Here is a 22,425-nt window from a genome sequence, read left to right on the forward strand (position 1 = left end):
TAGAAGTGTTGTATAAAAGCAGTATCACACTTGCAGCTGTATAGTTATACTGAATATCGGCACAGTTGTGATTATCTATAGTACACTCGCTCTACAGGCTCGTGCCTACGCCGAATCACCGCCATGCCAATATTCACTACAATCGCACCCTTGGTTGTGCGATATTGCTTAAATAACAAACATTACTGCAAGGTGTTAGTGGTGAGATTTCTTGCATAACAGCAAATTCTATAATAGCAAATTCTGTCCTCCAGCGAACTGAACCTACAATATTTTGCTGCAATTTCAGACCCAGGATACTTTGTCAGACCCTGATGAGATGAAAGCATTTTTTTCCCCAAGTGCACTGTGACTAAAGCGCAGCACTAGAGGGCGCTGTTGATAAGCAGTATACACACACAATCACAGAATCATCTTCACTCAGTAGTTATGTGGAGTGGTCAGAGCTGAGGGAAGTGAGCAACTCGAAGCAAATTGCATTAAACGCAGTATAAAAGTGAATTAGGGCTGGAAACTCAGGTCTCACATTCTTTCCCTTCAGGCCTGAGTCACACTGATCTGTTGCATCCGGAGCTTTGTGAGTGTTTTTGAAACTTATTCGAGGCGAAATAGAAAGGAACATTGTGTGCTTTTTTTTTTCTTTTTTTTTTTTTTCTCATTATGGAAACTGCAGATATGCTGAGGGCTTTTAGCAGTAATCTGCTTCTTTCATTTATAAAGCTGTGTAATTACAACAATTCCCCACATTGAGTTTGAGTTTCCAAAAAAGAGTCAATTTAATTTTATTGCTCCAAAAACGGTGACCCTTCTGCTGTGCATCGGGTTGCCAAGTGTTCCAGCATGCACCATTAATACAGACACACAGTTACCTTTGGATATAAATTTCTTTTAGGATTGTAATTTTTACATTTTTTTTGGTCATTCATATATTTGAGTGGGCAATATGGCAAAGCTATCATATCACGATAGTTACTGGTGTTTAGACCACACACATTATATATTATGATGTTTAGTTTTGCTGAGGTTAAATCTAAAGCACGTACCCCAATATACAATAACGAACAAGGAGAGAGTTTTAACATCCTATTGAGTGCTTCTTACTTGTAACAATGCAGTTTAGTCACTAAGTACTAATAATATTCATGATAGTCTTTGAAAAGTGTTTTTGGTGATAATATTGTATTCTCGTATTGCCCATCCCTACATATCATTCTGATGAATTCTGTATGAACCCAGGCACTGTAATTTCTTATCACTGTTGCACAAAAGCTCAAGATAAACTCAGGCCTTTTCTTCTACTTTTTCATCACTTTATCAACGACTGACATCTTTATTTTTTCATTTATTTATTGATTGCTTTTCCTGCTTTATGAAACATCCAGCTTCATATGATTGATTGTCCTTTGCTTGGTATTAATGATTTCAGCCTTTTTTTGAAAAGCCAGGATGTGTGGAGAGGTGTGTGTGTGTGTGTGTGTGTGTGTGTGTGTGTGTGTGTGTGTGTGTGTGGGGCCAGTCCCGGGATGCTTGGAGGCTTTTGTCTTATATGAACCAGCTGATTTAGCTACTTTGTGAAGCAGTAAGGTAGATGGTGGTCCTGAGGGCCTTTTTTTTTTTTTTTTTTTTTAATATATAAAAGTCCCAGCTCATGTTAATTCATTCATGGTGTAGAAGTCGATGAATCAGCCAAAATATTAGCATCCCAGCCCTTCAAATAATCTAACGTAGCCTTTACATTCAATCCTCAAATAAAGACATACCCCCAGCCACCCTCCTCCTTGTCTCCCCATGTATCCATAACCATACCTGCCTTTGCCTCTTGGGGCTTTTTCGCAGCGCTGGAGCTTGCCGTGTGCTGCTGATGTATGAGCCGAGTGCTTGACCTTTACCCTCTTTCCACAGGAGGAGTTATTAACTTGTCCGTGCCGGTGGTCCTGCCCGTCTCTGGCGCAGACAAGGAGCGTCTAGACGGCTGCACTGCGGTGGCGCTGGTCTACAGCGGGCGGCGCGTGGCCATCCTGCGCAACCCCGAGTTCTACGAGCACCGCAAGGAGGAGCGCTGTGCCCGCCAGTGGGGCACCACCTGCAAGGACCACCCCTATATCAAGGTCAGGAAGGTTCACACAGCATCAACCGCGGCACTTCAGATCACATGTGTTCACAGACAGCACATATCCAATAACAACGAGTCTATCTGGCATACACTCTAGTGGCGTGTAGAGTAATTGGACCTTATCAGCTAATGAAACTTACACAACAGAATCAGCATCGATGTGCAAGACATGGATAAACCTATACACAGATACAGTAATAATTGGTGAATTGTTGTACGGATGATACAGTACTCTGTAGTGTGTTTGTAAAATATACATTTTGGCTATACACACGCAGGCCACTGTAATGGTGATACCTGCAGCCTTGCTCATTCATGCAATTATGCAATCAGTCAATCAGCACAGCAGTGCGGTGTATAAAATTATACAGATGCATGTCACAAGCTTCACTTAATGTTCACATCAAACCTCAGAGTGAGGAAGAAATGTGATCTCAGTGACTTTTACCGTGGTTTGGCTGTCGGTGCCAGATGTACTGGTTTGAGTATTTCCTGGTCATTTTCTGGGATTTTCACCCACAACAGTCTCTGGAGCTGACACAGAATGGTGGAAAAAAAAAAAAAAAAATCCCATGAGCAGCAGTTCTGCAGGTGAAAACTCTTTCATGATGAGAGATCAAAGGAGAATGGCTTTAACTATTACCATTACAATAATAATAGAATAACTATTAACATATAGTTATTTAATATACATAAATCACCAAATAACTACTCATTACAACCATGGTGAGCAGAAAAGCATCTCAGAACACACTGAAACTTTGAGGCAGATGGGCTACAGCAGCAGAAGAGCACATCTGCTCCTATCAGCCAAGAACAGGGATCTGTTCAGGCTCACCCAAACTGGACAGCTGAAGACTAGAAAAAGATGAGGTGATGTTTATCCAGTCTTAAACTGTTCAATATGTTACAGTAAGGAATATTAGGAGAGTGTGCATGTACTATTCTAATGATATTTCTGTTACCTTTTACATACACGAGTTGTTTAATGTCTACAGTCTAGCTGTAGCACTTACAAGTTTATAACCCCTTGCTACACCAACACAAGAGACACCATTTCTTTTTTTCAAAAATTCAACCTAACTTTGGTCCAAAAGTTCCTTTGCTTTAGTTTAACCCCCTGTGACCCAATGAAGGGACAGGTCTTATCACACCATTATACCACAGTGCTGTTGAATTCTCCATTCTGATTGGTTAGAAGGTGTTGATTAGTTTTCCGTAGCAGAAGCTCTGACAGCAGTTCTGGCTGTAATTCAAATGACAGGAATATTTTAATGTGCTAATCTTAGTAACAACTTGTACAGATTTAAAAACATGTTTAGCTGGTGAAGTTGCTATGGGGAGACATTTATGTAGCACTTATGGAAGCTGTCTCCATTGTCAGCGCTTTGTAACAGTCAGAGGAAAGGTTTTCCGACATGAGAAGATCTTCAGGATTGATGACTTTCTGCTTTCCTGTTTCTCGGTAACATGACGAGCTATATTTTTTAACTTGAAGAAAGAGAAATAAGAAGCTGGTTAGTGAACAACTGTTTATAGCTGCTATAATGTAAGTGAAAACAGGAACTTGGTTGTTTCATGGACGTATCACAAAATTAAATGTAAATATAAATGGATAAAAGTACAATGCATTGTGCTGTGATAATATGAAATTGTAGTCATTGGCAAATTGCTGTGGTATAAGAGGAATAAAACACTTCAAGACATGTTATTGGAAAATAATCTTTAGGGTGGCAACAGCAACTCAACGTCCTGGTCATTGATTTTCCGTAAACAGGAAGTGTTTTTATTCTTTAGTTATTTATTTAGTCACTTTGGGAGACTCATTTTGGTGCTGTGTTAATGGTCCAGATGTGATGTTTGAGGACATGACCCTGTTCCAGGTCCACTGTGAGCGTCACTCTGTCAACTCCTCTCCGTTGTTATATTTACAGTAAAATTTGCTGTAGCCTGTAATGACATGTTTCTGTAGAGATCTTTTTCATTCTGCTAGGAGGCATGCCTACTGTGCCCTCATTCTGAGCTCCTACACTCATAATCCTCTTATCCTCTACCTTCCTCCATTTCACACATCTGTTTTGCTTGGAAATCTCACTCAGCATTCTATTTACACAGCACTAAGCCAGATCCCTCACTCCTCCCCTTTCACCCCTCTTACCTTCCTCCTCTAAATATATCTCGTTAAATACTGAACAATTATTTCCATCTGGAAGCAAAGACAAGGGACTCAGGTAGATTTGAATGCTTCTCAAGCAAAAAAAGGGGCACCAGTGGAGAAGAGCAGCAGCCTCAGACCGCAATAGCACCATTCCCATGATCAGAGAGACTTGTATAAATGGAGGTATCAAACTAGCGAAAATATAATGATTTTTCAGGCTCAGAGCTTTGCTTTGGCACTGCGCTGGAGGGTGCATGGAGGTGGCAGTATCAAACTAGCGAAAATATAATGATTTTTCAGGCTCAGAGCTTTGCTTTGGCACTGCGTGACTGCGCTGGAGTGTGCATGGAGGTGATTTAGGTGCCGGAGCAGAGAGAATTTGGCTCTGCTGAATTTCACTGGCACTGAAAGGGCAGGCCTGGCACTGATTCTCTCTCCTCCTGTTTAAATGAAAGTGATCGTTTGTTAATATCTCAAAATTAAATTAGTGCAGATTGTAGTTAAAAAGTTTGGCCGGGTGTTTAATAATCTGCGGTTGAACTCTATCACGGTTCTGTGGTCTGGCAGAGGAATGTGTACACGCCTTAGTGTTAGACATGCCTTAGATCTGTTTGACATTGCTGCATGACTGTACCGATGGTTATGGGACCAGCTTGTTTGTGTGTGTGTGTGTGTGTGTGTGTGTGTGTGTGTGTGTGTGTGTGTGTGTATGTGTGTGTGTATGGGTTGAATTCCCGTGGCTGAAGCGTGTCTGTCAGCAGGACTAGGGTTAGATAACCTGGGTTCAATTGCATGTGGTAAATCCACTTTTCCTGTTTATTCCCATTGCTTGTGTGACTGCTGCTTTCCCTATAAAGAAGTCAGCGTGCCAAAGGTTCATATAATGACACACAGGAGCTCTGCCAGCTTTATAATGCGCAAAGACGTGGAGACTCAAGCGGGTCACCTGCAGGAGAGGCGCACGTAGCATTCGAGACAACAGAAGTACATAAAAACTGATTTTATTGAGTTACTGTATATATTCTTGAATTATGCAACCAATGTTTAAAAATGGGCTCTAGGGTTAAACGATTAATTTTCTTCCACTCAAGTAGAGGAAACTAAAAACAATAAAGCCGGCCAAGCAGATTGAGCCTTGTGATTGGTTTCTTTACCCACGAGTAGTCATATCCACTTTACGATGAAAGTTACCTAATTAGAAAACTACCATGTATTTAGCTTTCTTGTGGCTTTAATAAAGATTCCTGCGCTACAGGCGCACTTGTCCCCAGCAGGCAGTGTATGATATTGGACAATATTTGGTATAAAATTTGAGGCTCAGTGTCATTAATTACACAAATTACTGCTGCTGTTCAGTCATCCCAACAAAACACATTTCCCTGAGCATGATGTACATAATCTCAAAAAGGAGGCAACTTTCCTGTTATTCTATCCTTGACGTGATTTCGTTGTTTATACAAGTTTCTAATTACCAAATTGAATTATGTAGAATGAGCATGTTCAGTTAACGTAAACCACTTATCTTATGAAATCTCGTGAGGTACGCCAGTACGCCAGTGATGTGGGTTCGATCCTCAGTTCAGGTGAAAGTGCGGAGTTCGATTTTATTCAAGGCTTTTGAAAATACCTGATCAGATCATGTTGGATGTACGAAAACAAACGGTGTCAGGGTAAATCAATTCAATCACGTAGAACTGATGCATGCATTTGAATTAAGTAAATTCAATGAGCTTTTTAGTTTTTTAGGTTTTTTTTTTTTTTTTTTTTTTCTTTTTTTTTTTCCCCTCTCTTTCTTCAGTGTACTTACAGTTTTTAAAGCCTGTGGTTTTGCGGTTTAGGAGTTTGCTTGGTCCTTAAATGAGCCATGGGTGTGAATCGTGTCCCTTAGTCTTACGCCTAAATCTAACAAGTTTTAAAGTTCTTCACGATGGCCTTCATGGCAAAATATTGCAAAATGGAATGTGTATTGTTCCAGGTTTGAGCTGGTGTTTTCTCATGTGTGATACGATTTGCATCTTCAATCAGATGTCTACTGCAGTCATCTTCCATTATATCTGGGTGTTTGTGTGCAAATCTTTTGAAAAGGTCTTGGTTCTTGGACACTGCTGATGGCTGTGTGTGTTTGTGTTGGTTCAGATGGTGATGGAGAGTGGTGACTGGCTGGTGGGAGGAGATCTGCAGGTGCTGGACCGAATCTACTGGAACGATGGCCTGGACACCTACCGCCTCACCCCCAATGAACTCAAACAGAGGTTTAAAGAACTGAACGCAGGTAACAATCTGAGACATCCACTAGTAATATACATTTTCTATAGATAATCTGCTTAATTACAATGTGTAATTATATAGCTTTGGCTGTTTTTGCTAATTTAAGGACTTGTGCACTTGTATTGGTTACATATGGTGATGATATGATGTAATATTGCTTAATCTAAACCTGACTGCAGCTTAATTATTAGGAAAAAGCCACCACAGAAGAATTTTTTTTCTAATTATTGTTTGAGATGGAAAAAAGGTTCTTTCATTTAATGCTATTTAGCTGGATCTGTTTGCCACTTGCAACATCCTAATTACAGTGGCTCTGCATTTATGTGCACTGCTAACATTAGCTAGTCCAGCTGAAGGTTGAATTATTTCCAAACCACTCAATCACAAAATTTGCAATGTTTAGCTCAGAAACATGAAGCACATGAACATAACAGTGTTTGCACCACCTCTCTTCCCACATCAGATGCAGTATTTGCGTTCCAGCTGAGGAACCCAGTCCATAACGGTCACGCGTTGCTGATGCAGGACACGCGCAGACGCCTGATGGATCGTGGCTATCGCCGACCCGTGCTGCTGCTGCACCCACTGGGCGGCTGGACCAAAGACGATGACGTGCCGCTGCCATGGCGCATGAGGCAGCATGCCGCCGTGCTCGAGGAGGGCCTGCTCGACCCCGCCTCCACCGTGGTGGCCATCTTCCCCTCACCCATGATGTACGCCGGACCCACCGAGGTGAGAAACTTAACATGACGAGCTAACATTTACTGGCAGTTAGTGCTGTTTTGTTTAATTAAAAAAAAAAAAAGTTAGGATTAATGGGTGAAATGTTCCTTTAAGAACTAAGTACAGTCTTTGCCGTGTACTGTGCTGCTGTTCCCTCCGCCTCTGACATCATCCTGAAGTGCATAGCCTCCGAGCGGAGCCGGGCTCATCACACATGATCAGTGGCATTTGATGTATGCCTCTCTTCACTACCTCTAAACACAACCAGACCCGATTCCTCAGTGGCCCCCACACACACACAATTCAGTCAGAGAGAGAGAGAGAGAGAAAGAAACTCAACACAAATTGTCACTGATAGAATGTAGTCTATCTGTTTTTAAGTGCGCTGTCCTTTAATCATTTGGCTGGGGACATTAAGGCTTTATTGGGAGCAGACAGGGATCTGGAGCTCTGAAACAGCCCGCAGGAAGCGGCATTACACTCGGCATGAGTTACGAGTCACGAGTGGGGGATCCGCCCGCTCACACAACAGCACATCTCGTCTGATACAGAGCAGTCCTGATCATTTGTCTCTGTTCAGTCTGGCAGGTGCCTGTACACACTGCCTCACAAGTTTCCAGTTTCCAGTTTATATTTCTGGCAGAGCTTCTCGCCTCCACTGTTCTTTCTCAAAGCTACTTGTGAACTGCTTCTGTTTTTTTTTTTTTTTGTTTGTTTTTTTTTTTAAACTTAATGGAGGATTCTGGTCCCTTTAATCAGTAATACAAAAGTGCCAATTGAGCTGTAGCATTTATGATTTTTGTCTTGCTATGGCAATATAAGCGACACCTGAAAATGACAATTTTCTGCATTTTCAGATAAAATTCGCCCAGCGTAAAAGCTGATTTTACTGAAAAGAAAAGCCCACAGGACATGAAAGAAACAAATTTCCTTCTAGCAGTGGTTATTTTCTTTTCACGGCAAATTTTTCTGTCATTTCATAAACCTCAATCTTGTGAGCCAACATAAACCGAGTGAGTGGAAGTGTGGTCTCTGGTTGGTTAAAAAAAAAAAAAAAAAAGTTGGACAATTTGTCTTGCTGTTTCCTTACTGTTGCTTGTCATACACCTTAAAAAAGAATTAGCTGTCTCATCCACCACTAGGGTTTTTGTGGTACAAAATTAAATTTTTTTCCCTCTCTGCGTGCTTGGATTTTCTTGTTCGTAATGTTGCCTCTGCGTAATGCACCTTTTCTAAATTGTAAAATGTTTATTGATGACATTTCCCTGGACCTTCTCTCCTCAGGTGCAATGGCACTGCAGAGCCCGAATGGTAGCCGGTGCCAACTTCTATATCGTAGGCCGAGACCCAGCTGGCATGCCTCACCCAGACACAGGCAAGGACCTGTACGACCCTACTCACGGAGCCAAGGTCCTTACAATGGCACCCGGCCTCATCTCTCTGGAGATTGTGCCCTTCAGAGTGGCGGCCTACAACAAAGTCAAGAAGGCCATGGACTTTTATGAGCCCAAAAAGTAAGATTGCTCATCTTTTTTTTTTCTTGCCTTCCCATTACTGTATTATGTTGTTTTCAGAAAACTCGCCTAAAAACTGAAAAAAAGCCTGAAACAGTCTAAGTTTTTGGTTCAAATGAATGCAGGTCATTCTTCAAATGTGCTGTTAATGCAGCTTTACTGATATATTGCAATACATATAGTAATCAATAAATTAAGAAGTTATATGATTGTTGCAATGTGCCATTTTGTCAATATGTCAGTCACAGTGACACTAACCAATCATGGGCATTTGTTAGCTCAGGTATGCTGAAGAGGGCAGATAGTATGTTCCTCTGAGTGTATTCAGCATGAGCAGCAGTTTAAAAAGTTAAGACAACTTGGTTAAGACGTTGGACTACTGATCAGAAGGTCATGAGTTCAAACCCCAGCACTGCCAAGCTGCCACTGCTGGGCCCTTGAGCAAGGCCCTTAACCCTCAACTGCTCAGTTGTATAAATGAGATAAATGTAAGTCGCTCTGGATAAGGGCTTCTGCCAAATGCCATAAATGTAATGTAAATGTAAATGAATTGGCGAATTGAGAGAAAATGGGGTAAAAAAAAAAAAGGTTCCTGTTATAATTTTTCAGTGTTTTTAGACCTGTAATAATCAACATACCTCAGATTCATGACCTTGTCATGCAGATTTTTTCTCGCTAGTATTAGGCTTCCATTACATTTTTCTGCCCTGGATATTCGCTCCACCCCAAGCTGAACCTGATCTGCTGAACTCTTTACTTTTTTTTCCTTTAAAGGCATCTTGCAAGCCATCCATAGTTTGTTGGTGGGAAAAGAAGGTTGCTTAATGTTTTTGTTGCAATTGCAGACAAAAGAGGGCTTTAATACGACAACCTGCTCCTTTAAGCCTCTTCATCATGGCACATGGATGTAATTGTCCACTTTATGCATTTACTCAGTAAGGGATATCATAAGAGGTTTGTGAAACTCTGATCTTCAACCAACCGAAGAAGGGGATCCGTGTGGTTTCCTTTGCTGTTCGAAACAGGATCTCACTTTCAATTCCCGACGTAACTTCCATGTGCGTTTGGCCTCTTCATTTATTTACGGCCAATTGTAGCGCCAAGAATAACAGGAAACTTTTCTCCGGTACTTTGAAGTCCTCTAAGAATCAGAGCTGCCACTAATTACGGTGCTCTGTACGGGTACTGCGGACGATGACTAACAGAAATTGTGCCGTGTAATTAATAGCGTTCTTCGCTATTAAGTGAACTACCTTCTCGTGCCAGAAACCATGCTGACTGAATCGTGTCATGGAGGATGTGTGAGAATGACGGCATGAGCACGATGATGGTGCATTATTTACCGATCAAAGAGTGCCGAAAGATGTTTCTGACCATAATTAGTTTGATTTCATATTGGCACAACTGTAAGGAATTAAGCGCAGCTCTAATCGTCCTTCCCATCTGAACGTTTTGGAAACACAACAGTCACATGTTTCAATCTGCTAAAGCGCTCGGTCTTTGATGCTTGACGTGCGCTGCTTGGGAATGCTAGGTCATCCTTCTCAAATGTCCATGTTCTGACAAACCATCACATGATGTTGTCCATCCTGGGCTAGCATAAATACACATTTCAAACATTTCTCGGTAAAACATTTCTCAGAAATATTTGATTGTGTTTAGAAAGGCATAATTTAGAAACAAGTATCTTACCAAGGTCTGTACAGAGTACAGAGGTGCCAACATTTACGGTTTAGCTGCAGCATTTACAGACCAGCCAACCTTCACCCATTTTGAGAAGGAATTCCAAATTTCATGCTAATACAAGTCATGACTCAAAAATATGCCAAAAGAGCAGTCGACCCCGCCCCACCAAACGAAAATAAGTCACCCCTGGAAGCCCCGCCCCCTTCCTCCTATCTCACATTAGTAACGTTGTGGCCAGTGCTCTCATCTTGACTCACTTTTCCCGCTTGAAAGATGCACCGACATGGCAGCCTCACTTTATGTCAAGGGAGATGGCAGATGTTTTGAGTTCATTCATGTGAAATAAAATTTCAGTGTACACTATGCCATAAGACCATCACAACCATGTGTGGGTCTTCCCCAAACTGTTGCCATGGAGTTGAACACACACAATTGTCTAGGATGTCTTTGTATACCTTTGGCCATATAGTGTATGTTTGACTTCAGATACATCAGTTAACTAAATTTGTTAGGGATGCACCAAAATTTTAGCCACCAAAACTTTTCGGCTGAAAAATGGTTACAAATGGCACTTTCATTTTTCAAGAAAAACCAGTAAAAATGTCAGCCTTGTAGAACCATTTCACAGTTTCTGTGAGGTACATGTAGACAAGCGAATTCTGAAAGGAATATCTAAAAATTTAAACCGCCATTTTATGATTTTGGACTCCTTGCTACGGTGGGACAGGAGACACCTGGATACTGTGCTTTTCCGCTTTTTCAGTAAAGCAGTGAAATGTAAGTCAGATCAAATGTGAATAAAATTACCAGGAAATAACAATATTCATCAGAAAGGCCAATTCACTGAAGCAGAAAGGAAAAAGATGTGAAAGACTTTTTTTTTCTCCCTGGTAGAAGTTATTTGCTTTGTCCAGCTTCATCAAGCTGATCTTTCACCTGTGAATTCATGAGCCTTGGTGAGAAAAGAGAAAACAAAGCCAAGACTGCAGTCTCTTTGGTTGGCAAATTTTTATTTTTTTTTAATTATTTATTTTTTAATTTGAAAAAAGTTGGCACCTCTGCAGACTTTTTTTTCCTACTCTGTTTCTTTTGTCTATTTAACACACTTATAATGTTAAAATGATAAGTGAGCTCTTTTTTTTTAAAGGAACCAAGCAACATAATCTTCTAAAGTGTGTACAGATTGTGAAGGATGGATCGTGAGCTTTACACCAACACCATATCTATCACACACTGGACGCTGCTTGACATTCCCTTCTCCCTCCCTTCCTCCCTTTGCTCTGTCTTCCATCCTGGAGTGAGTGAGCGAGCGATTGGGGAGGGGAGCCACGAGAGCAGTGCCCCATCTGAATTTCAAAGGGTCCTGCTTGGCGCCTTTGCAAATTTATGGCGTTCTGTCTGTTCCTGAAGCACGGCGACGCTGGGCCGGCCCAAATCCGAGACCAGTACGGATGCTATGCTTAATTGCCTGCGATCTCCCTTAAAGACTCCTTCAGGCCAAGCTGTTTCTCATTTTACTGTATGTTAACTTTCTCATCAGCGTTTGAGTTTATGCCTGCTACTCCACCTCCCCCTTATCATTTACATTACCAGCAATTTTGAGTTTGCAGATTTGATTTGAGTTGTTGATTTGAGTCTGTCTGCGTAAGTCCATAAATCAGTGTATTTATGACACACTCATTGTATCATTTTCAGTAGTGTCCTTGCAGAATCTGCTAAACTACCTATGCTGCTTTGTTCCTTTTCTATTCGTTATGGCTTTGTTCTTGGTAAAGTGACTCTTTTAGGCTCCGAATGAAGTAGATAGCTCTTAGCTATTCCCTCATTCAGATGATCGAGAGCTATGCAACTGTATCAGCTGAACTATTTTGGAAGATTTTTACCGTTCTGAAATATCCAACATGGCCTGGCCCTGTCGCTAATGTAGTTAATTCACATATGAGCGTGAATCTGGATGTTCATAAACATGGAAGAAATGAAATAAATAGATGACGATGTTGGATGTTTTGGAATAGTAAAAAGCAAATTAAATAAATCTGACTGTCAGAGTTTACACAAGACTGGTTCAGGTCCCAGGTTTGTGTTGTTGTGTTTAGTTTCCTCTCCTTGGTGGCTCAGAATGTTTGACATTTTTCAGTTACTGACAACGAAGCCATATGAAACGCTTCACTTGCATGGACAAATGACATCTGAGCAGAGCTGCAGCAAAATGAAACCACATTTTATAAACGTGATTATGGAGGGGGAAAAAGTGCATATAACACAGAAGGAGCGCACGGCACAGTGTATTTGTGTTCCTAACGTCTTTCTGGAAAAATAAGAATCTCTAATCTGCCACATACATCTTGTTCACTTCCTCGGTTCAGTGCAGATGCCACAGGAGATTCTATTTACACTGGGTACGGGTTATTTGTCAGATATCTGAACCTCTGTTTATTTCTTTGAAGCATTTGTTTAAACAGAGAAAGTGTATTTAAATAGTGTTTAGATATCTCCCTCTACTCTCTTTTTTTAAACTGTTCCTTTTATTTATATATAATAATATATAATAATACACACACACACACACACACACACACACACACACACACACACACACACACACACACACACACACACACACACACATATATATATATATATATATATATATATATGTGTGTGTGTGTATATATATATATATATATATATATATATATATATATATATATATATATATATATATATATATATGTATGTGTATATATATATATATATATTTGTGTGTGTGTGTGTGTGTGTGTGTCAGGAATGATAGTAGTCTGAAAGTCTGAATCAGGATCAGATCAGATTTGATGCTTTTCAACCTGATATTTTATCAGTGATATTTATTATCTGTGACCTGATGTTTCACATATTTTTGCAACTGAAAAAAATAAGCTGCCACTGCTGGGCCCTTGAGCAAGGCCCTTAACCCTCAACTGCTCAGTTGTATAAAATGAGATAAATGTAAGTCACTCTGGATAAGAGCATCTGCCAAATGCTATAAATGTAAATGTAAATAAATTTTGGAAAGAGACAGCTTGATTACCAATATAGCACTCACATCCACTTAGTAAAGAGTATCAACCAACACCTTCAGGTAAAATATAAGTATGGAAGAATTTGATTAGTGCATCCCTAATTATAATGTTTATTACTCTATGATGTTGGAAATATTGTATAGTGCAAAATTCAATATACCAATAGGATAGGGTAGTGCTTTAAATTGTGTAATGTGTTAGTATAACCATGAACTTCAGTATTAATACACCATAAGTAACATTTAACAAATTTTTTTGTATTGTGTTGTTGTATAATAAACCAAATAAGCCACATAATCAGTATCTGACTTAACCAATGACTGATATGAACAACACATTAATGTCCAGTTTTCTTGGTATAATTCAGAACTTGCTGCTGAAGCAGGTTTTAAGATTTACACCTGGTAAGTTTAGCATGTTATCCCCATTTACGAACATGCTGTAATTTACTTTTTGCTTATTTTTGTGGATCAGGAACAACAACAAAAAATGTATAATTGCGAATCGTGAAGTTCACACTTCAAGAAAGAAAAAATGAAAGGCAGAAGAGGCAGCTGATAACACAAGCTAGCTTATTTTATGAACATAAATATAAATGGAATAAAAAAATGTAACTATATATGGATAAAAATAATTTAACAATGTTCTTTAATAAACAAAAATATGTGGGACATGCTGTTATTTGAAAATCAACATTGCGGAGGTAATAGTAACACCTCTTCATGTTGAGCTGCATCATTCCACCCCATCGTTCATTCATTTATATATTTATTTTAACAGCATGCTTTAAGGGAACCTTAATGTAAAAGCATTACTGAATATGATGACACTACAGTTAAAAAAAAAAAAGTTTTATTCAGGGACTGGGACAATTATTAATTTGTTTAATAATTAATTATTTTTCTTGTCTTGTTCAGTCTTCATTACCTCAGCCATGGTCTTTCGCTTCTCCTCTCTGTTTCTAATCTACCCTTCCGCTCTTGTTTCCTACAGCCACCAGGACTACGACTTCATTTCAGGCACGCGCATGAGGAAGATGGCACGAGAGGGCGAGAACCCGCCGGACGGCTTCATGGCCCCGAAAGCCTGGACTGTGCTGAAGGAGTACTATAAATCCCTGGAGAAGGTGTAAGTCATCGCCTGGGTGGAGAGAGGAGGGCTGACGGTGGTTCTGTTACAGTCAAAAGGAAGGAAAAGAAGTTGCAAGTAGGGGGGAGAAACATGGTCAAGCACGGGGACCATTCAAACCTGTCCCAGCTTTGCATATGGAAGTGGTGTAATGAATATTATCTTGTTGCTTACAACACACATCTCCGGTTCTTTAAGTTACTGTCTGTTTTTTTTTGTTTTGTTTTTTTAAACTGTTCTTAGATGGATATGTCTTTTTACGCCTAACTTATTTACTCCACAAGGAAAACTGTTGCATTTTAAAAGCATTTTTAAATGGTTTCATGTGAAGACCTTGGTCAAAGAAAAAAAAAAACAGTTCACTAATATTAAGTTGTTATATAGTTAAACATCGAAGTGTAAATGTTGTGCTCCAAATGATATGAGTCCTAATTTTCACAACAATTTTGGTATTACTGTAACAAAACACATTATTTAACTCATTATTTAAACTTGAATTGCAGATTTCCCCTGTCTGAGCCTGTCAGGATGTAAACATCAAAAATTAAAGAACAATACGTTATGTCTTAAGAATAATCAGCCATTTTGCCTTAATATACTACCTTTGATCTGAGGTAGGGATGCATCGCTACCAAAGTGTAGACCCTGGCGTGCAAGCATGTCTCAGTGTTCACAGAAACGATGTGCTCTCATGTGCAAACGTTTTTCTACTTGCTTCCTTCAGTACTCCACACCCGTGAATACCTCTGTGTGCGTGCAATTCGCGGCACTTTGGACCCATTTTTAATGACCGTACTCGCTGATATTGCTCTGTGAGATCAGGCCGACCGTCCTCGCTCTCTGTATTAAAGATACGGTTTAAACACCAGGAGATGATTTAGCAAGTCAGTTGTATTTTTGGAAGCATCTGTAACTATAGTTCTTCCTCTTTCTATATTCACAGAGCACAGTTTGCAGTCTGCTTTGCTTTGATTGCCGTAATTAATCGTGAAATACTTCCTGTCTTCTGTTCATTAGCGTTACAACATACTAGGATTACGTCACCTAGTATCATATGTTGGTATCGGAGCATTTTACAAGTAAATGAGAACAGACACCTGATACCAGTATCGGTAACGATGCATCCCTAATCTGAGGTAGTTAAACAGATTAGGTCAAAACGGTTTCCTGAAAAACGTCCACTGCCAATCTTACTTTCTTTAGGTTATTTGTCATATGACCTCATCAGAGTACAGATGAGGTTTGGTTATTTGCAACCTAACTGTATGTTCTTTAGTGTTAAGCACTATACAGCCAAGTCCAGTTTGTGGACACCTGACCATTACGCCCATATGTGCTTTTTGAACATCCCATTCCCGAGTTAGTTCCCCTTTGCTTTTATAATAATGTCCACTCTTCTGGGAAGGCTTTCCACTAGATTTTGGAAGGTGGCGGTGGGGATTTGTGCATTAGTGAGGGCAGGTGAGGAGGACTGGGGTGCAGTCAGTGTTCCAGTTCATGCCAAAGGTGTTCAGTGGGATTGAGGTCAGGGCTCTGTGCAGGACACTCGAGTTCTTCCACTCCAACCTTGGCACACCATCTCTTCATGGAGTTCGCTTTGTGCACAGGGGCATTGTCATGCTGGAACATGTTTGGGCCTCTTAGTTCCAGTGAAGGGAAATCTTAATGCTATGGCATACAATGACATTCAATACAGTTGTGTGCTTCCAACTTTGTAGCAACAGTTTAGGGAAGAACCACATATGGGTGTGACGATCAGGTGTCCACAAGCTTTTGGCCATATAGTGTATCTCTGATATATTTATATCAAATTTAGATATTGGAAACACATGTTTTTTTTTTTCCCATGTTGTCTAAGATGGACAGTTAAGATGGTCAAGCTATGGGGTAATATCTTTAATGATGTAAGGTTGATGTGATTGAAATACCTTTACCAATACTGATTTAATCCATGGTGGGACTAACTATGTTAGCTTGTCTATAGCATATTAGTGCACACACAGACACACACACATACCCAGACCCAGTTGTTTAACCTGACTGAGATGAGTGGTTTCTATAGATGTTTGTTATTGTTTTAGCCTGTAGTTGGAACTTTGCTTTTTTTATTAGTCAATCCAGTATCTATGTGGATTAGTTATTAGTTTCTAATCTTTTGAGTTAACATTTCTTACTTTCAGCATTGTCATTTATTACATCATCACCAATAAACCATTCCAAGCAAACTGACCATGTCAGATGTAATAATTCTTATTCTCTGAGCAGACTTAATTTTATTCCTGCCAAGACACCCAAGCCAAAAAGGATGCGATTATCAAGTGAAAATGTATTTTTTTTCTTTCTCATTCAAACAGTGATTTATTATTGTAAATGTGCTCTGGTTTGAGTGACTGCTAACGTGTGCACCACTGTGAAAACCACTTCACCCGTGTGACAGATTTTTTTTTTCCTCTTTCCAATCTTGTGTTCATCAGCTGTCGAAGCACGGCTCTGGCACTTTATATTGGACAGAGACGACATTGCCGCACATCTACACACACACACACACACACACACACACACACACACACACACACACACACACACAAATATTTTGAAACAGATGGTTCCCAGATGCAGTCGGGACCTTTGTGAAAGTGAAAGGCATTGAGATCATTCCCTGCCCTTTCACCACTTGCCTTTCTTTTGAATATTGCTCTCCGATGTAATGTCCAAACCCAGCAGCAATGTATCTTTTTTTTTTTTTTTTTTCTTTCTCCCCTTTCCTCAATCAGATCTCTTTCAGTCCTAAATTGCAATCAAACGTTTGCCCTGGAATCACTTCCAAAAGCACAGCAGGAAAATAAAGAAAAGCTTAGAAAATTGTATTATCTAGTACTAAACCTAGGATTTGTTTTTCTCTTCTTTATGGATTAACACCTTGAATCTTGGATGAAACACATTCAGGGGACATTAGATTTGGTACTGGTGCCTGTCTCTGATCAAGTCTTCTGTATCTCTAGACATTTAAATAAGGCAGTAAATTTTAAGTGACTGCATTTACAGGGAGTCTTGAAATGAAGCGGAACAAGCTTATGCTGAAGCAATTCACAATAAAGAAAATCCACCTAGAGCTTGTCATGCCTGATCATTTCTGATGTGAGGTAAGTTTAGAAGTCTTACGTTTGCCTGGTTAATAGTCACAGCTTTGTTGACCCTGAAATGCGTTCCGACTTATTTGTATGATCTGTTTTGTTCTGTTCCACTCTTCTCATGTCAGGTTCGATCATCTCGTTCTGTCCTCATCTCCGCTCTGTAAATAAAAACCATTAGGTGAATTGGACATGGTAGTGTTGATATTTCCTGTTCTGATATGGATTGTCAGATGTTTAAAAAATGATAGTGAGGATTTAATGGCCGTGCAAATAGTCGGTTTGAAGATAACAGCCATATCTTTCTGATGCTGTACGGGCCTTGGAGCTGTTTCCCTAGTAATACAGATTATTTTTGTTTGGTTTAATTTATTACTCCAGAAAGGTCATATTCCAATGAACTGGGTCTTTTGAAATGAATTTTTGTTGTTCACTGAGATATTAGAGGAACTTTTACAGACTCAGTGCCTGATCAGTACAGTGCTTCTTATTCAAATTAACTTAACAATTACCCTCACCACCCTTAGCTTATATTCTCATTAACCTAACTTATGGAAATTTTGTCAGTTCTAACTTGTATGGCTCCCTAGTTGAAAGTTTAGATTTACTGAATTTATCTGCTTTTTTTTTTTAATCCAGAGAGCATCTTGCAGTTGAGCTGAGTACATGAAGGTTGTAAGCTTAAAACAGTGGTAGCTTGGTGGTCCTGGGTTTTGAACTCATAGCCTTCTGAACAGTAAGCCAATGCCTTGACCACTGAGCCATCACATTTTACTGTTAGCATGCCTGCGCCAGCCTAAACAGTTGCCACATGCTCATCTGTAACTATCAATCAGATCTATTCTTGTTGAATAGAAGATTGCTGACAAATTATCACTATTTGGAAGTGGATTCCTGGGTAAAGTGTTTGATCGGACTTTGTTAGTGACCTTAAACCTCTTCCTCTAACTCCAGTACAATATGAGTGGCAATGGAAGAGAAGAATTGAGGATGATATCTCCATTTTCCCCAACCACATCTTTATCCAGAGTTTGTGTTTTTGCTTCTTACACCTGTCTGTGCATGAAAGGGATTACACTGATTCACTTGAGACTTGGGATTTTGACGTGTGTATGCCCTTATGGGGCAAAAAGGCCAATTCTGTACACAAGAAGTGAGATGCCCTTCATTTTAAAAATGTCATATCGTGTAGGTGTTATCCATGTTAAATAAGAATTGTCAGCATGTCTCCATTGTGCAGCCACGACATGGACCATAAACCCTGTTTAGTATATTGAATGACCTCATCTTCCTCTGTGATGGGTTGAGTTTGAAAGTGCATGACCTGCTTGATCTGCTTTTAACTCCTATTCCCCCATCTGGTTTCAATTTTATTCAAAGCCTTCCATTAAAATGCAGCGCTTGTCTGTAAAAAGACAATACAGCAGTGTCCATCAGATTATACGAAGAGCAGAGTCAAAGCTTTGAAAGAAGACAGAGTGACCTGTCATCTTTTCTCGGTCGTAAATGAAGCCCATACTGCGTTGGTGACTTGGGTATTCCAAAGAGGTGCAGCATAGGCTGGGATATTGCGATACCCTGGTTCAGTGGTTGTTCAGCTAGTACATGCAGTGTTTTTTCGTCCTCTTCTTTGCCAGACACAGCTATTACAATCCTGACTTGAGGAATCATGGCTATCCCTGAAGTTAGCCTTTCTTGGTCTTGTAAGGATTTGCCCCATTGCATCTACAAAAAAACAAGCGACACTTGAGACCGACCTCCCAAATTGTCATAATCCCCAACAAGTACAGCCCCTGTCTTTAATCTGCCACTTTCGTAGGTGTTGCATATCAGACAGAGATGAGACTCCAGTGAGAGAGACTAGGGCCTGTTATAAAGGGATCACACAGATATAAGGGTATCATACATCAAATGCAGCAGCTAGGCCTGCTCACATCAAAGAGTCACATCTGGTTTGTGACAAGCCTGGGACCCAAGACGCCAGATTCTTCTTGTGCCCGAGGGTTGGAGGAACTGACAGTTACCCTTTTCCCCTCCCGATTTGGTCCTTAAGGGTGTAGTTGTTCACCTGTGCGGCATCACATGGTGCCAGTGTTCCAGCACAATGCCACCTACATGGATGCTTGATACAAGGGCCCTTTTGTGGATAGGTGCTAGGTTTGTGTGAGGTTCCAGCCTGGAACAGGGTGGGATTTCTTGGCACATCTTCCTGCTTGTCCAACCCTGCTTGCTTCTGGGGATGTCCTACCCTGTAGAGTTGAGTTGCAATCTTTACTTCTGTCACTTTTGACAGTCTTAATGGCCTTGATTAACTGGATCAGGTGTATGTTAGGCCTGGAAGTTGGCATGGTGGTAAAACTCCAGAAGCAAGATAAGGTGATTGTGTGCTAGATTAGCCAAGTCTTGGTCACAGAATCTTACATAATCATTGCTGGAGGGATGCATCTTGTCTTTTTATGCATCACCTCATGGATTGTTTTTGACATCTTCTGCTTCAATGGCACAGGCAGTGTTTCACCTGCAGGTTTGAGCACATCATCTGAGTGTGCATTAATTAATTCTGATGCATCATTGATATTCAGGAGTAGTTAGTTGAGCTTTTTAAGCAATTCTAATGTGTTATGTTTATGCTATCAAACTGCAAAATCAGTTTTACTGATTAAGCTTCTCTGACAGTTGTATTGAAGTTTTACATTTACGGCATTTGGCAGACACCCTTATCAAGAGTGACTTACATTTCTTACATTATCATTTATATATCTGAGCAGTTGAGGGTTAAGGGCCTTGCTCAGGAGCCCAACAGTGGCAGATTGGCAGTGTTGGGGGTTGAACTCATGACCTTCCAATCAGTAGTCCAACGTTTTAACCACTGAGCCACCATTGCCCTAGTTTTAGTGCCTTGAGGTCTCGACTTCAAATTTACAGACTGCCATGGAACCACTATGAAACTGTTCAGCTCAGAGGATTGGATTCAATCAGTAGTAAGGTCATTTTTGACCAAAAGTGTCAACTAAATCAGAAGTTCCTACCTTCCTAAACAACAATTATTCAAACCATAGCCTACAGCATTTCTGAAAGACAAGTGTGTGGGTGGCATAGGGAGCGTCATGAGGGAGGATGATGGGTAGTGATTAACTATCAACCCCATCTATATGATTTCATGATATTGTGGTGCATTAAAGCACTAAGATGACCATGTGATTTCTTGGTTTCATGCTGAATGGTTCTGGCTTCTAATGGCCCCTAAAGGGCTTCTAATTGGACTCTTATGTAAGAGCGAAATCTCTGCTGCAGGGTTCTACATAGAAAATTACAAAAAAATTACATTTTTACATTTTTAGATGTAATCTTTCAATTAGTGTATGATGCACACAGCCAATGTGTGAAAAAGGCACAGCAAGTGGACAGGAAGCAAGTATCTGAAGATATCGAGACACATTGTTGGCAACACAGTGGTGCAGCGGGTAGTGGTGGGCTCCGGTTCAAACCTGAGCTCAGGTTACTGTCTGTGCCCAGTTTCCACCATGTTTTCAAGCTTTCTCCTACCTCCCAAAAACATTAATGGTGGAATGGCTACAAATGTATGCATGGTGCCCTGCGATGGACGGATGTCCCATTCAGGGTGTAATCCTGCCTCATTCTCAATATTCCTGGTATTGGCACTGGATCCACCATAACCCTGACCAAAATAAAATGGTTATTGAGGATAAATGAATGAAACCACACAAGAAGCCTAATGCCCTCACTTGCAGCTTGCTACTAAATGACCCTTGGCCTGTTACCAGTCCATGTTGGATAAATATGAATAAATGTAAATGTAAAGACTGTAAGGAAGAGTGTCAACTCACGCCACACAGAAGGTACTGCTATACTTACATGATAATGCAGTAGCAAAAAAATGTTGGAATATAAATACCAGCTGATCTCTTATGCACACACCTAACTTAGTGAAAGCTTCAGCACTGTTTGAGATGAAAACCAACACGTGTCAAGATAAATGTGCCACTGACACGATAAGCCATTTTGAAAGATGAATGGGAATGTTGTACACTGACACATTGACGTATTCAAATATGGCAACTTGCATGGCTGTGACTCCTACGTCAGGGTAAGCAAACAAACCTTTTATCTTGTTATCCCGGAAATGGGAAACAGCAATGCTATCTGCAGGGCCTGCGGAGAAGCAACACACACTAATCTCCTAGTTTATTTGCTCTCGGCCAGCGATTGTGGACCACCCTCGAGGAGAGTCTCTTAACATAAACACCCAGACACAAACAGGCTTAGAAACATGGCTGACCATATCATGCTGTGGTGAACGCATAAACACTAATGCACAATCAGCCGGTTAGTAAGTGTGCTATTGGCAGACAGGGTGTTTATATAGTGTAGAAGCCAAAGAAAATATTCAGTAAGGCGTTCTTTGGATATATTGTTACCTATTAAGTGGGTATAATGAGTCTGTCGGCACCGAAACCCAAAGCCTTGCTTTAAAAGTTTTTATTGGGCTTCATTTTTGCAAGTAAATGTTGCCTCTTAATCTGCCTGGGGAGTTTACAAGCCCTTTGCTATTGCGAACTTGTGTGGAAATGAAGGGAGAAATGGAGATTCCAGTGCTGTCCTCCATATGCCGGGGTTCACA

At 40.3% G+C, this 22,425-nt stretch overlaps 1 protein-coding gene across 1 annotated transcript in view; it reads left to right on the forward strand.

The window, feature by feature from the left end:
- papss1 (3'-phosphoadenosine 5'-phosphosulfate synthase 1) overlaps positions 1-16,881 on the forward strand; it is a 29,289-nt gene extending 12,408 nt beyond the window's left edge. The window contains exons 8-12 of the mRNA XM_034302025.2: positions 1,903-2,108; positions 6,408-6,543; positions 7,003-7,271; positions 8,547-8,776; positions 14,518-16,881. Coding sequence (XP_034157916.1) covers positions 1,903-2,108; positions 6,408-6,543; positions 7,003-7,271; positions 8,547-8,776; positions 14,518-14,656 — 980 coding nt within the window. The 3' untranslated portion in view covers positions 14,657-16,881. The remainder of the gene's footprint in view (positions 1-1,902; positions 2,109-6,407; positions 6,544-7,002; positions 7,272-8,546; positions 8,777-14,517) is intronic.
- The last annotated feature ends 5,544 nt before the right edge of the window (positions 16,882-22,425 follow it).

This window comes from Pangasianodon hypophthalmus, chromosome 3 (genome assembly GCF_027358585.1).
Source record: "Pangasianodon hypophthalmus isolate fPanHyp1 chromosome 3, fPanHyp1.pri, whole genome shotgun sequence".
Classification (NCBI taxonomy): Eukaryota; Metazoa; Chordata; class Actinopteri; order Siluriformes; family Pangasiidae; genus Pangasianodon; species Pangasianodon hypophthalmus.